At 38.1% G+C, this 16,627-nt stretch overlaps 1 protein-coding gene across 1 annotated transcript; it reads left to right on the forward strand.

Moving 5' to 3' along the window:
* The first annotated feature begins 6,125 nt into the window (after positions 1 to 6,125).
* Positions 6,126 to 6,706, forward strand: LOC106317092. The gene has a single exon (XM_013754951.1). The coding sequence runs from the start codon at positions 6,200 to 6,202 to the stop codon at positions 6,581 to 6,583; it is 384 nt and encodes a 127-aa protein (XP_013610405.1). The 5' UTR covers positions 6,126 to 6,199; the 3' UTR covers positions 6,584 to 6,706.
* The last annotated feature ends 9,921 nt before the right edge of the window (positions 6,707 to 16,627 follow it).

Raw genomic sequence — 16,627 nt, forward strand, 5'->3', positions numbered from 1 at the left:
TCACTCTTGGCAAAGATGACACCCTAACCAAGGAAGAAAAAAATAAGGTCAGACTAAATCATCATCAGGAAAAAGTATCATCAAACTGGGGAAAGACACAAACTGATATGACTAAAAGATAATAATCTGAAACTGAAAATGACAAAGTAAACCTACACAAAATTTAAACACAATACGATGAAAAAGTAAGGAACCTAATAGAGAACCTTAAAAGCAACCAATAAAACTGGAAAAAAAACAGAGTCCAAAACTGAAAAAACAGAGAGATAGAATTATGTGTACTGTACCTTATACAATGCATGACATTGCATCTAAAGTCTGTGCTCTTCTTGGTCAACAATCTCCAGCGTTCACTTAAATAGATAAATCTCATTCAAAAGCATTTTGGACATCATAAAATTACGGTACCAAATTCCTAATATCAAAAGGAAAGAATTAAACATACGAAAGGTTTTGTTGAATGTTGACATTTGTATTACGTGAAAATTTTATTTGGTTATGACGATAACGTTACGCTGAGACCCCACCATTTAAGAATCGCTATCGGAGATCTGAAGGTTCTCCATTGATCCACATCTTGCGTTCCTCCTCACTTGCTATCTTTGCTAAAAAATTTCCCGAGCTATACAAATATACAATTGAGTAAACAAAAATCTTAAAATTAGATTACTGGCTTTAAAATATGAGTCGGTGAGTGTGATCCAAAGATAGCTAGAAAAATCTAGGAGTTTGGTTATGAGAAGCTAAACTGAAATAAACTAACAAAAGAAAGAAGAAAGTAATGGTGGCAATAAACTCAACGATGTGCATCAACGATTTGCTTTGAACTCTCTATCTTTATTTATCAGTAACGTTTTTATATTGAAACACAATTGATCTGAACTAATATGAATGTATCTTACCGAAGTATTTGGTTTTCCTCGAACAATCTGAAAACGTGTTTACGATCAAGGTATGACAGTGTTCAATATCTCCTTTAACATTATCAAGCATTCTCCCAGATGCATCACTTGGATCAATCTTTGATTCTCTGTCTATAACCGTGAAGACGGATGTGTGAATATTAGTGGTTTTGCGTACATGATGCAGCTGCATTGGTAGCTTTGCTGGAATCAGGAGACAATAAAATCAAATGAGAAATAGTTGCAGCTGCTATGGTGAAGGCAAAGAAAACCTTTTAAAAAAAACAAACAAAACAGATTGTCCTTTAGAATAGAAGGGTTAAGACAAGAACCGTTTAAATTTTCTGAAATTTGTTTTGGTGTGTTACCTTGAAAATCATAATCGAGTGTTGCTTTTCCATTATCCTTGCACCTGCATTTAAACTGTCAGTGTAAGAAGCGAAGAGGATGAAGAAATAATCTAAGAAAGCGATACCGCGATACCCCTAACGATTCATTTTTCCATCAGATTTATTCTTATCTACTTTCATCACTTTCACCTCTGCGCAGAATAAAGCAAGCGTTCTTATGCTCCCGACTGCCTCGTTGGCTACTTGGCTTGATATACACTCTCACCTGACAGTGACAACTTTGTACTGAAAGTTGCTCCAAAAGTAGACATAAGTAGGATATTTGATATCGTTACCTTTGCATCTGCGCTTACGACGACCATGAACTTCTTGTAGATATAACCACAAAGCCCGATCACGAAAGCATCGCTAGAACAATGAAATCTAACTGCTAGCTTGCCACTAACGGGATGACCACATCAGCCGTGACAAACGCAAGATTATTTTAGGTTTGAACCAAATGCATCTCCGGCTAAACCACGTACCGTAGTATCATCAGAAGAGAGCTTGGCTCCAATAGCAACACTTGAATTCTAATTCTCATCGACTGATCCAATTTCCACGTGAACCCCTTTCTCATCAGTTGCAGAAGTTTACATCCGACAATAGAGAGAAATATCGTTTGTGCCGGGTAGACCACCATTGAAACTACATCGAGAAGAATCGAGATCGATTGCCTAAAATATTGTATCGGGTTTTAATTGGTCACATGATTTGACAAATGATTCTATCACGGTAGAGATTAAAATCTCAGAAGTTGTTGCTAGATGTAACGGTGGATGATCGGCTTCCTTTAATATAAATAAGGGATACACTGAACCGTCGATTGGATTGAGGAGATGTAGAGAAAGAAGATGCCGATGAGTAGGAAATAAATATATTAAAATGCCGGAAGGGGAATCGCAACCGACAAAGGAGATGGTGAAGATGTCGATTAACCTAATCTTCCTATATGTCTGTATTAACAGACTCGGCCAGATACTAAGCCCAATAAATTGAAAATCAATTAGCCCAATCTTTTCTCGAAGCCCATGCGTTACCATCTATTTTTACACAAACAGACACACGGCGCAACTCTGTGACTCAGACTTATATGAGACAATGATGAAAAGAACCCTAACTCGTGTTAAACGAAGACAGTTTACAATATGGAAAAACTATGATTGTTTTTTTTTCATATAACGTGATGAACCTCATTTAAAAATAAAACTCATAATACACTTGTAGGCCCGGCCCACAGAGAAATCTTAAGAAGCAAAGGTTTCCGACCTTCATAAATATATATTAGTTTCAGCCATCAATGTACAAAGTATCCTTTTGTTTAGTGGTATAAATGTTGATGTTTGTATCTCAATAACCCGGGTTCGAGCAACAGACTTGACACTTTTTTTACACTTTTTAAAAGTGGGATCCATCAAAATGCTGACGTGTTGGCTCAGGAATGAGGCAAATGCCTCATTATATTATAGATTATTGATCGTGGATAGTGTATCATGAATTGTCTATCATTGATCAATGAATCCTATGCTAACAATTATTAGAGGCATATAGAGATTGAAGACAATTAATAATCATATGTTAACAATTGTATTGCTTGTAAAATCGCTCTCCTGTGTCTACTATTTCACTAGCAAATCGTATCATGATAACCACGGGGTGGTAGCATAGTGATAATTTTTTGGAGCTTGGTATGTACTGATATCAAATTTGGGTTTGATTTCTTATAAGAACTAAATTTTCATTATTTGACCAGTCTAGGTTTAGATTTCGGCCCAAGTCGTTAACATGGTGGATCGTAACAGATGATCGGTCCACCCTCTAACATTAGTCGGAAGGTATTTCAAATTCGGGTCAGATAGTGTGGTAGCTAATCTACTATGTAGCACTAAGTGTATTCTTCACGGGATCGACTTATCATTACTTGGCCAGTCTGGACCTGAACTTCGACTAAAGTGGTTAACATGGTGGATCGTAACAGATGATCGGTCCACCTCTGGCATTTGTCGGAAGATATTCAAATTTAGGTCAGACAGTGTAGCACTCTGTAGCACTAAGAGCACTTCTCTTGGACCGACAGGATCAGCCGATAGAATATATATATATAATATCATATTACGATACTAGAGACGCGGAAAGTTTGTTTTCATAAAATATTTTTAACACTTGTTTAATTTTGAAAATGTTTGATTATATATTGGTTATGAATGTCACTAATAGAGTAAAAAAATTGGCGAGAAAATATTTACCCTATACCCAACTCATATGTTACCAATTAAGTAAAACAAAAGTTCATCAACCTGTGCTGGTTACTAATTAAAATGAGTAAATAGGTTAATGTTTTTCCTTCATTGTTTTTTTAGAGGGAAATAAGTTATAAAACTACTTTCAATTTTTCACTCTAATTTTTCCTTCCACTTACCCTACTTTATTTATTCCAAGTTACTCTATGACTTACCGATCACACTAATTATGTAGGAATCATTATTTAGGTGGTTCCTCTTCTTTCTTTTTAATCTTATATATGACCAGTCTAATATGACCAGTTTTATCAAACTGCTGCAGAATCGCATAGCCTTTAGTGACCATGGTTACCAAGATGGTTATAACAAGAAATAATTATCGCCATCAATATATTAAGTTATTGAATCAAAAAATATTTTGTAAGTGCTAAATAAAACGGTGTTTTAAAGAAAATTGTCCTTTGGCTTCTAAGAAACTTTTTTTTAGTTCAACATGTAAACACGATTAGTTACTCTGTATCTACTAATTTCATTTTATTATTTTGTTGAACTGCAAATTTGAAGGAGAACCAAAGCCTTCAATTTTTTGGGAAAGAAAACTTAGTCGCCTAAACGGTACGTATACGCCGGGACTGGTCCCATGAGTTAAATGGTTCATTTACAGCTTGACGCTTTGACGTGTGAAGAGTCCGCCGAAAAATATGAAGTTGAAGTTCTTCTCTATATCCTTTTCTCCTTTTTCATCTTTATTCGGACTCTTCAGGCGACTTCCGCCAGTCTTTTCTTCCGCAGTTCTAATTAATATTATCCTTAGGTTTAATAAGAAGATTGATAAATATTTTTTTTCATTTCTTTTATAAGTAGACAAACTAGGAGGTGGTGTATTTAAGTATTACTCCATCCGTTTTCGAAAGTAAGATGTTTTAGATTTTTTACTTGTTCCACAAAGATAGATTTTCTATATGTTTAAGGTACTTTTTTATACTTTTAAGAAACATTAAATGAAAATATTTGAATTGATCAAATTTCATTGGTGAAAAGTTATTGGAAAGTGTATAATAAAGTAAACGAAAAATTAAATTATAAATATTTATTAAATTCTTAATAAACGTGAACACTTTAGAAAATCTTACTTTTCGGGAACAAGAGGAAATAATATTTTGGTTATATGATTAAAAAGACAGTTGATGCTCTTATGTCGCCCTATTAAGATAACAATTAATAGCTATAAAAATAAGACAAATCTACGGGAACTCACATGCTGTAACAGTAGTCGCCAAATACAATGTAAATAAATCTGCACAAAAGAATAATGCGGGAGTCTAGTCTAACCACAATAACATGACAAATTTTATTTACAATTTAATACATATGATTTTGTAACATGTTATGTGGAAAGGGATTGATAATTCGAAAGAAATAGTATAGTATACTAGCTTAACCATTTACATACCTACCAAATAAGAACTCGTGAAGCCGTTTTTAAAGTTCATGAACCATGCATCTCCTTTAGTTGTTGAACTAATTTATTAGTATAATTAAGTGATTACGTAAAGTTTAAAGTTTTTATTAATTTATATTGTTCTTGGACACTAGTTCGGTGAGGATTCACAGTCTTCACGTTAATTTTCCCAGATGGAAATGCAATATGAAAAAATGTTTCATATTAGAATTTCATTTATGCAAAGTTGAACTCACCAGAACATGAATATTCACCGTGAATATTGTTGTCGCAGATATGTTGTGATCATCAAATAACATAACTAAATAATGATAGTCTAGTGGTGAGAGGTAATTTGAGACAAATCATAAACAGTGGCTGAGACTTGAAGTTAAGACATGTGGGTCAAAGGGAGAGACTTTGAACAATTCACCACAATAATAACTGTGTAAATAAGCCTAAAACTAAACTTTTATCAATTTCATATGGGTACTTGACAAAATGAAGATGAAACCACGCTTTAGATTTCATTTGAAACTCGGACTATACTAGTTGTCGGGAGATTAAAAGCATGATTAACCCGAGATTCTTAGGATGAGGTTCTTAGCGGAAGTTAAGAAACTGTTTCTTAACTCCCGCTAAGAACCTCAACCCCGGGTTAATCATGGTCTAATTAGTTAGGTATCATCAACCCAGATATTTTCATGCGAAATAATAGTGTTTCACTCGGGAACGTCGTTACTCCTTACCAGAATGTAGTTAAGACGTTACCAAAATTTACTTAAAATAGAATCATCATGGATCAATGATGTATATGGCTGACTGTGATAACGAAAACTTTTGGAGTGATATGAGTATACAATTATATGTATTTAAATTATGAAAATCACTCAACTTTTTGCGCATGTGACACTCGCTCTATCTTTCTCATTCATAATCATTATTTTTTCGAATAAATTGCGATTATAGGAAACATATTTGGAGTAATACTCGTTGCTGTTCGAATCAGCTGATAAGATATCTGAGGTTTATCAATTTTCGTTTAAAAAAAAAAGTTGTTACCAAAACCAATAAATAATTACGAATGTACCCCTGTCAACTTAGTATAAAGAACCCTACTCTCCCTCTTTCTTCGACACCAACATCTCTCTCCTTCTCTCTCCCACTCACCGGAAAACTCACTCCGACGTACATCTCCGGCTTCAGACTCTCCGAACAGCATCGAAAATGGCGAAAGGAGGTAACAAACTGATGAAGTTAAAGTCAGTTTTGAAGAAGTTCAACTCGTTCAACACCAAGCCAAACCAGCAACCGGCTCCGACCAATCACGGTCGATCCTCTGCCGTGAGTGCATTTCCCTCAGGAGACCTTCACACCGTCTACGTCGGCAGAACACGTCGTCCGTACCACGTGAGCTCCGACGTCGTGAGCCACCCGCTCTTTCAGGAGCTAGCGGCGGTGGATGGTGGATGCGGCGGCGAGGACGGTGCGATCGCAGTGTCGTGCGAGGTTGTCTTGTTTGAGCATTTGCTTTGGATGCTCGAGAACGCCGACGCCGACGAGTCACGCCCCGAGTCGGTCCACGAACTTGTCGAGTTCTACGCTTATTAACTTACGATTAGTTTTAGGTGCAAACATATATATATAATTAATGATTTATGTTTTGTATATTCTATACTCTGTATACTTTATACAGTCTTTTGTTAAAATCTTTCTTTTCATTTAAGTGATACAACAACCAATAAATAAATATTTCAATATGTAAACATTGGCTTGCAGTTTGTAATATAAAAATGTTTTTCTATTAAAAAAAGGATTGCAACGTCAATGTAGTCATGTATATCAATCAACTAATAGACTGGATATATATATATTGGGAGCTAGGTCGGTCAAATGGGTTGTTGACTTGACTCTGCTGGTGGCTGGCGCGAACAAGATCAATCACGGTTTACAAAATTCAAAATTTATGCCCTCATCAAATAATTTCATTTAATTTTTTTTAGATAGATGGGCCCATATAAATTTTAATTATTTTATAAATTTATTTGCTTATAACTAATATTTATGACAAATATATGCGCGTATAGGTAAATATATACAGTGGATATTATGTGTGTGTATATATCAGTATAGGCAGACACCTAAACATAGTATATACGGATATAGAACCTAGTTGTATATCAATGTAGTCATGTATAGCGCGTTAGATGACTGTATAACGCCTAGTTGTATAGGCGGACGTCTAAACGGGATATATACGGATATATGTTTTTACACAAAATATAAGTATAAGATTAATATATATACATTATTTTGAAAAAAACTGAACATAAATATATTTTAAATCCAATTTTATGTATAAGTATATAGTATAACATATATAAATAGTTTTAAATTATAAAAATTAAACCATTTTAAATATATAAAAGATGATAAATTTAAAATGATTTTGCAACAATTATACTAATATCTACAATCATATAAATACATAAAATAAGTAAAAATAATATAAATAATAACATTAATAAAATATAATAATAATAATATTAATAGTTTTTTTGAATATTAATGCTTAATCCGTCTAGGCGTCCGCGTAGATCGCATAATGTCCGTCTAAACGCTATTATTCATCCGAATTATATAAATCCACATAAAACACTGTATAATATAAAAACAATACGATTGACTACCGTATAGCGCCTAAACGCCATCTAGGCGGACGCCAAGACTGCATTTTAGAACACTGGAATATATATATATAAATAAGTAGTTTGAACTTTGAAAGAGTCTAGAGTCAGTTTTGAAGTTTGAAATAGTCTAAAGTCTCTACTGATGTGTACTGAAATTTAGCTCCTTTATTCCCGAAAACAAAGATTTAATGAATGAGAAAATATATGCGTAACAGACAATATCTAGATGAAAATGTCTCTTACAAAATTCATGTAAGAAAATCATTTTGTTTGGTAAAATGAAAAGCAAAGAGAAATAAAAGCATATATTCTTCTCTTTTTTTGAACAAAATTTTAAGAGATAAAGCCGACGAAAAAGTTGCCAAAAAAATATATTTTCCTCAAAACAGAGCCATATGAACACAAAACTAAAATTACAATTCAAAGACACGATAAACCACTGGAAATCAAAACCTAAAGCTGAAACAAAGCAAAGATCGACTTCAACGGAAAATCAAACAAATGTATTTTCTAGAAATTGGATCACAAAACCACCATACATGGTTAACAATGCTATGGTTGAATGCCTGCTTGGTAAAATGTTCAGGTGTAGCCGGCCCTAGTTTTCTCCCAGACACGAATATCGAAGCAGCCATAGCAAATCCGTTTTCTGGCGCCGGTGGAGCTGGAGCTCGCCGGCGTCGGGATAAGCTTGTTTCTTGTTGTCTCTTGTTCAGTTACCTGCTTTGCTCTGACTTCGTTCTTTTCCTTTTTCCCTTTTTAATCTTTCTGAAACTTGGATTTTCAAGATCTAGTCGACATATTTCCATGAGTCCACGGCAGCGACAGACAGAAGAAGAGAAACCATATGAATCAAACCCTCTCGATGTCGCTATCTCTCTGGTGGGTTGTACTTTCAACTTCAAACATGGTATCCTCACCAGACAATGCTACTTACCGCATCTCGGGTTCAAGCCCCGAAGACCTTCTTACCGGAGTGGCGCTGTCAAACTCGACGGTGGTGGAAGTGGTTTCTTTCACGGAGAAGCTCGCTCTCGCTAATCAACCTTTTTGCTCCAGAAAAAGCTGAAGATGACTGTTAAGGAAATATAGTATACTCTGAGGCTCTATTTGTAAATACATAATATTTAAGTTTAACCTACGTATAACTCTGTATAAATACTCTTTGTATACCTAATGAGAATGTATTCAGTCTTCTCTCTATATGTTACCAGAGCCTTCTGTACCTAACTAAGCCGCCATCTCTCTTTTTCAAATTTTTCATTGAGCATCACTATGTCTAACAACTCAAACTCTCTGGCTTCAAACAGCGAGACCATTACTGTCTCCAACACCACCACTCTCCTCAACATTAATGACAAATGTTACCAAACTTACCAGCTCTAACTTCCTCATGTGGAGCAGACATGTTCATGCTCTCCTTGCTGAGTACGATCTGGCTGCTTTCATTGATGGATCTGGTGTTATCCCTGATGCTACCATCACCTCTGCTGATGGATCTCTTGAAACAAATCCCTCCTACACTCTGTGGAAACGTCAAGACCGATTGATCTACAGTGGACTCCTTGGCGCAATCACCGTGACCCTGCAGCCAATTCTCTCAACCGCGACGACGGCTGCGGAAGTCTGGACAATCCTCCAAGCGACGTATGCAAAGCCAAGTCGCGGTCATGTTCAACAGATCCAACATCAACTTCGCTCATGGAATAAGGACTCCAAATCTATTAATGATTTCTTTCAAGGTCTAACTACTCGCTTTGATGAGCTTGCCTTGCTTGGCAAGCCTCTTGATTCTGAAGATCAAATCGAACTTATCCTCAACGGTCTCCCAGAAGATTACAAAACAGTGGCTGATCAGATAGAAGGCCGTGACACTCCTCCATCTCTCACCGAGATCCATGAAAAACTTCTCAATCAGGAAGCCAAAATCCAACTCAACTCTGTTGCGACTTCTCCTGCCCCGGTTACAGCTAATCTCACAAACTATAAGGGCTCTTCAAACAACAACCGTAACAACAATACCTATCGTCGTGGAGGCTACTGTGGTGGTTACTCACAACAACAACAATCATTCAACTCGCACTCTCAACAGGCACAACCTCGTGGTGGTGGCTATCAAGGGAAGTGTCAAATTTGTAGTGTCTTTGGACACAGCGGTCGTCGTTGTCCATAACTCCACGGTGGGAACTCCTCTTACATCAACCAACAACACATGATGCCTCACTCCATCTCCTGGCAGCCACGAGCTAATGTGGCTCACGCCTCACTCTACAACCCCAATGCTTGGCTTCTTGATAGTGGCACCACACATCACCTTACGTCTGATCTCGACAACTTGGCCATTCATCAAGCGTACACATGAGGTGATGAAGTTGTAACAGCTGATGGTTCAGGATTAAGTATCACACACACTGGCTCTGCTTCTATCTTAACGCCATCTAGATCATTGAAACTTCAAGATATACTTTGTGTGCCGAATGTAAACAAGAACTTGATATCTGTTTATAGACTATGCAATGCTAATCAAGTTTCTGTGGAATTCTTTCCTTCTTGTTTTCAGGTGAAGGATCTACAAACGGGAATCCGGTTGCTCCAAGGCCACACGAAGGATGACTTGTATGAGTGGCCCTTATCCCTTTCCAAACCAGCCGCATCCTATGTCTCTTATCCTGATACCAAAACTACCATTTCTCAATGGCATCATAGATTAGGCCATCCTTCTTCTTCTACTTTAAAAACTATTGTTTCTAGCTTTTCTTTGCCATGTTTCAATAAAACTTAGAGTATTTCTCCTTGCAATGATTGCTTACTCAATAAAACACAAAAGCTTCCTTTTCATCAAAGTACTATTGTCTCTACTCATCCTCTTGAGTTTGTCTTTTCTGATGTATGGCAATCACCTGTTCCATCTCCTCAAAACCACAAATATTATCTGATCTTCGTGGACTACTTCACAAGATATACATGGCTTTTTCCTCTCACAGCTAAATCTCAAGTCAAAGAGATCTTTCTCACCTTCAAACCCTTAGCCGAGACCAAGTTCAACACCAAACTTCGAAACCTCTATACTGATAATGGTGGGGGAGTACATTGCTCTATGCCACTCTCTCTCTATTCTTGGAGTCTCTCATCTAACAACTCCACCTCATACCCCTCAACACAATGGCATGTCTGAAAGGAAACATAGACATGTTGTTGAAACTGGCCTATCTCTTTTGTCCTCCGCAAAGATGCCTCTTACACACTGGCCTCTCGCATTTGCCACTGCTGTGTTCCTCATCAATAGACTCCCAACACCTGTCCTTTCCAACATCTCTCCTTACCAAAAGCTATTTGGCACCTCCCCTAACTACCATAAACTCCGAACCTTTGGTTGCTTGTGCTTTCCATGGCTGCGGCCTTATGCACCCAACAAGCTTGAACATAGATCATCTCCTTGTGTCTTTGTTGGCTATTCTCTCACCCAAAGTGCCTATCAATGTCTAGAACCAGTCTCTGGTCGCATCTTTATCTCTCGCCATGTGCGATTCAATGAGACACAATTCCCATTTGTTCAGTTTACTAAACCGTCCTCCTCTATTCCAAACGACTCTGTTCCATCCTCTTCCTTCCCGCCATACACCACAGTAACCTTCTCTCCGCCACTCATACGGTCGCCAACGGTGACTCTGGACAACCGCAACTCAAGTAGTGATTCTTCACCACCACCGTCGCAACAGTCCAACGATACTCCCTCTACGACGCCAACTGCAACGGTCATGCCCTCTCCAACTTCACTCTCTCAGCCGACGCAAGCTGATTCTAATGATCAACATTCACCTGTGTCGGGTGTAGCTCCAGAACCTCAACATGCACCACCACGACACACTATGACCACTCGCTCACGCAACAACATAGTGAAGCCTGTCACAAGGTATAATCTCACTGCGTCTCTTGAAAGTGATCCTCACTGGATTCCTTCTACATGGCAACAGGCGATAAAACATGAGTGCCGGAGGAAAGCCATGAGCTCTGAATTCAACTCAACTACAGAAAATCACACTTGGGATCTTGTTTCTGTAACTGAGACGATGAACATACTAGGCTGTCGTTGGGTGTTTACTATCAAATACCATCCCGATGGGAGCATTGATAAATATAAAGCTAGGATTGTGGCAAAAGGGTTTCACCAACAACAGGGTATTGACTACAACGACACGTTTAGTCCAGTGATCAAGGCCACTACAATCAGAATAGTTCTCGGTCTTGCAGTAAACAATGATTGGCCTATTCGACAGATTGATGTCAATACGACATTTCTACAGGGCCACTTGGATGAAGAGGTCTTCATGACTCAGCCACCAGGGGTCACTGACAAGGACAGGCCTACGCATGTTTGTCGCTTGAGAAAGGCTATCTACGGCTTGAAACAAGCCCCAAGGGCTTGGTACTCTGAGCTTCAAAACTTCTTGATCACCTCTGGTTTCCAAAACTCCTTATCTGATACATCTCTCTTTATACTCAAGCATCATGGCAAGTTTGTCTATGTTCTTGTTTATGTAAATGATATCCTGGTCACAGGAAGCGATTTGCAGCTCATTCAACAAGTTATAACCAGCTTAGCAACTCGCTTCTCTATCAAGGACATAGGACATCTCAGTTATTTCTTGGTATTGAGACGTTAAGAACACAGTAAGGACTCCACCTGAATCAACAGAAGTACATAACTGATCTCCTTTCCAAATAAAATATGCTCCACGCTAAACCTTTTGCCACTCCTCTACCGTCTCATCCCAAGCTTACTCTCAACTCTGGTTTGGTACTATAAGATCCTCGTGAATACCAGAAGCTTGTTGGAAGTTTGCAATACTTGTCCTTGACACGACCAGATATCTCGTATGCCGTCAATCGATTATCTCAATTCTTGCACCAGCCGACCACAGAGCACTGGCAAGCGCTTAAAAGAGTCCTCTGTTACCTCTCTGGTACGTTAACACATGGTATCTTTTTGCGCAAGGAAGCTACTACACATCTACAGGCGTATTCTGATGCAGACTGGGCAGGAGATTCGGATGACTATGTCTCAACAAATGCATACATCGTCTACATTGGCTCACATCCTGTTTCATGGACTTCGAAGAAGCAAAGAGGTGTGGCGCGCTCCTCTACAGAGGCCGAGTACCGAGCTGTTGCCAATACAGCTTCAGAGCTTCGTTGGATATGTTCTTTACTTACCGAGCTTGGAGTCAAAGTACCGACCACTCCAACTATCTACTGTGATAACATAGGAGCCACCTACTTGTGTGCTAATCATGTGTTTCACTCGAGAATGAAACATATTACGATTGATTTTCACTTTGTTTGTGGTCAGATATAGGGAGGGGTGTTGCATGTTTTACACATCTCGACCAAAGATCAACTCGATGATGGTCTAACCAAACCACTCTCACGAGCTCCATTTCAGAGTATCAGAAGCAAGATTGGTGTGACTCAACTCCCACCATCTTGAGGGAGCGTGTTAAGGAAATATAGTATACTCTGAGGCTCTATTTGTAAATACATAATACTTAAGTTTAACCTACGTATAACTCTGTATAAATACTCTTTGTATACCTAATGAGAATGTATTCAGTCTTCTCTCTATAATGACAACCCCTTCACTCCAACCTGGCGTGTGCTATCTAGAGGCGAGAAAACCCTCAGATCTGGACTGGATCTAGTAACCAAGGCTGCGCATACCTCTGACGTGTCCGAATTAAGCCAATCTCGGGACTGGCCCGATGAACCGTTATTCTTCTTGTGGTGGCTCTCGCCGGTGACACCCGAGAGCTCCGGCTACAACTCGTCATCTCCACAAATATGGTATGAGCTTCTCAACCCTAAAGTTGTTTGATAAGTTTATTAAGGCCTTATCTCCTGTCTTGGACCTCAAGCCCATAGAATTTTGTTGCTATTCACCTTGTATATGGAAGCATCCTGCAAAAATTAGAATCACTTTGGTCAAGATAAGGATCATGTGTATGATGTCTGATGAACAAGGAAAATTCAAATGGTCTTCACCAACTCCACAACTTTGTTTTGGCTGTACCGTCTGTGTCAACGTCTCGTGTATATCAGTAGCCACCAAGAGCATGGAAGAGGCCACAAAATTAGTTTGGAATCTCACAGAGATTCTGCTTAAGCTCATCAATTTCAGTCCATTAGATTTCTCTTTTGTGGAGAAGTCTAGTCAAACCTCCTCCTGCCAGGGCCCGGAGAGATCATTTTTCATTCCTCCTCCTTTGTAGTGAGAGCTCTGCCGCCAATTTCCCTCCCGCAAGGAGGTGATACTTCTCTGGTTTCAAACCCGAGACCTGTTAGTACCACACTTTGTTTGTTTTCTTGTGTAGCGACTTGTACGAAGTCTGAAGAAACAACGGAATTCGTTTCGACGAAAACCGAAGATATGATCCAGTTATCAAAAGGCAAGATATATAAGACATATGTTGCCGTCTCTCCTGCTCTTCGTCAAGTTCGAAGTTGCTTCTTCAACGCATCCGTATTTCTTATTAGATTTGCCAGATTCGCAGTTGTCTTATCCAAACTCCTATCTTGTTTCAAGCTTTTTAATGTTTAACTTTGCTTGTATTATTGAACTCCACCTTTTTCTTTCTGGTATCGAGCTTTAAATTAATGGAAGATTTGTGCACAAAAAAAAAAGAATGCCTGCTTGGTATACGAACCAAAAATAGTCTTCCACGGTGAACCAAAAAGCCGTCTATAATCTCTCTTAGACCCTGATTCTTACATGTTGTAAAACCAATTCAAATATTTCATCAATTCCCACTAATCTATTCTTGTTATAAAAAGAACTGGAATTTTATTATATCGCGGGAATTTGAATAAGGGCAAAATATTATACCCGTAGAAATAATAACACTGATATAGAGAGATAGAGTGTTTCTTATTAAGGAGAAGAGAAGAGTTTTCGGTGTATATTATATCGTTTATATAGAAGTTAACACTCCCCCTTGGGGACCGGTGTCACTCTCCGCTCTCGCTTAACGTCTTTGTTGCCTCGTTAAAATCCTTTCCAGGAAAACCCAATGGGAAAAACCATAGTAAGGTAAAAAGAGTACAACCACGTAAGCTCCCCCTCGAATAAGCAGTCATAGATCCTTCTGATGACGCATTCCAATGTTATGGATGTGTTTTCTGAATACCGAGGTAGGGAGTGATTTTGTGAAGAGGTCGGCTGCATTGTCGCATGATCGAACATATCTTATTTCAATCTCTTTATTCTTCTCGAGCTCTTGAGTGTATGAGAAGAATTTCGGAGGTATATGTTTGGTTCTATCGCTTTTGATATATCCTTCCTTCGTTTGAGCAACACATGCCGCGTTATCTTCATATAGAATAGTTGGCTCCGCATTTTCGTCAATCCCACTGCTTGAACATATGTGTCGGCTTATTGATCTTAGTCATACACATTCTCTACTTGCTTCATGGAGTGCAATGATCTCAGTGTGATTTGAAGAAGTAGCAACAAGTGTCTGCTTCTGAGAACGCCAAGATATGGCGGTGCCTCCAATTGTAAAAACATATCCTGTCTGGGATCGAGCTTTGTGTGGATCTGACAAATAACCTGCATCTGCAAAACCAATCATTTGACCTTTTGAACTTTTAGGATAAAACAAGCCTAAATCAGTTGTTCCTTGAAGGTAACGAAAGACATGTTTAATTCCATTCCAATGTCTTCGTGTAGGAGACGAACTGAATCTCGCTAAAAGATTAACAGCAAAGGATATGTCAGGTCGAGTACAATTTGCAAGATACATAAGAGCTCCAATTGCACTTAAGTATGGAGTTTCAGGACCAAGTATTTCTTCATTTTCCTCAGATGGTCGAAACGGATCATTTTCAACATTAAGTGATCTAACGACCATCGGGGTGCTAAGAGGAGTTGCTTTATCCATGTTAAAGCGTTTCAATACTCGTTTGGTATATGTAGACTGGTGTACAAATATACCCTTTCGAGAATGCTCAATTTGTAATCCTAGACAATATTTTGTCTGGCCGAGATCTTTCATCTCAAATTCTCCTTTCAGATAGTTTGATGCCTTTTGGATTTCGTTTTGAGTTCCAATAATATTAAGATCATCAACGTACACCGCGATTATCACAAATCCGGATGTTGTTTTCTTTATGAAAACACAAGGACATATAGGATCATTTGTGTATCCTTCTTTTGTTAAGTGTTCGCTGAGACGATTATACCACATTCGTCCAGATTGTTTTAACCCATATAATGATCTCTGCAATTTTATTACACATAACTCTTTAGGTTTGGAACTTAACGTTTCTGGCATTTTAAATCCATCTGGGATTCTCATATAGATATCAGTATCTAATGATCCATATAAATATGCCGTAACGACATCCATGAGACGCATTTCTAAATTTTCATTGGCCGCTAGGCTCATCAGGAATCTAAATGTGATTGCGTCCATGACAGGAGAATAAGTTTCCTCATAATCAATTCCTGGCATTTGCGAGAAACCTTGGGCTACGAGACGAGCTTTGTATCTTGTAATCTCGTTTTTCTCATTTCTTTTTCGGACAAACACCCATTTGTACCCAACAGGTTTTACATCTTTGGGTGTGAGCACAATAGGTCCGAATACATTTCGTTTGTTAAGCGAATCTAATTCGACTTGAATTGCATCTTTCCATTTTATCCAGTCATGTCTCTTTTGACATTCATATACAGACTTTGGTTCTGGATCTTAGTTTTCTTCATTTATTTCCTTTGCTAATAAAAGGTATGAGAAAACGTCATCAATATCATCCATCTCATTTCGTTTCCATATCTTTCCATTATGGATGTAACTAATAGAAATCTCATGATTTCCTTCAGGTTCAAGATGTTTTATATTGTCGTTAGATTCACAATTTTCTTGGTCCAAAATATTTTCTGTTATTTTGGGAGTATCATGCTTTTCACATT

This window comes from Brassica oleracea, chromosome C9 (assembly GCF_000695525.1).
Source record: "Brassica oleracea var. oleracea cultivar TO1000 chromosome C9, BOL, whole genome shotgun sequence".
NCBI lineage: Eukaryota > Viridiplantae > Streptophyta > Magnoliopsida > Brassicales > Brassicaceae > Brassica > Brassica oleracea.

What these genes read in the sequence shown, in the direction of transcription:
- LOC106317092 (XM_013754951.1), top strand. Translation starts at nt 6,200, where the DNA reads ATGGCGAAAGGAGGTAACAAACTGATGAAGTTAAAGTCAGTTTTGAAG.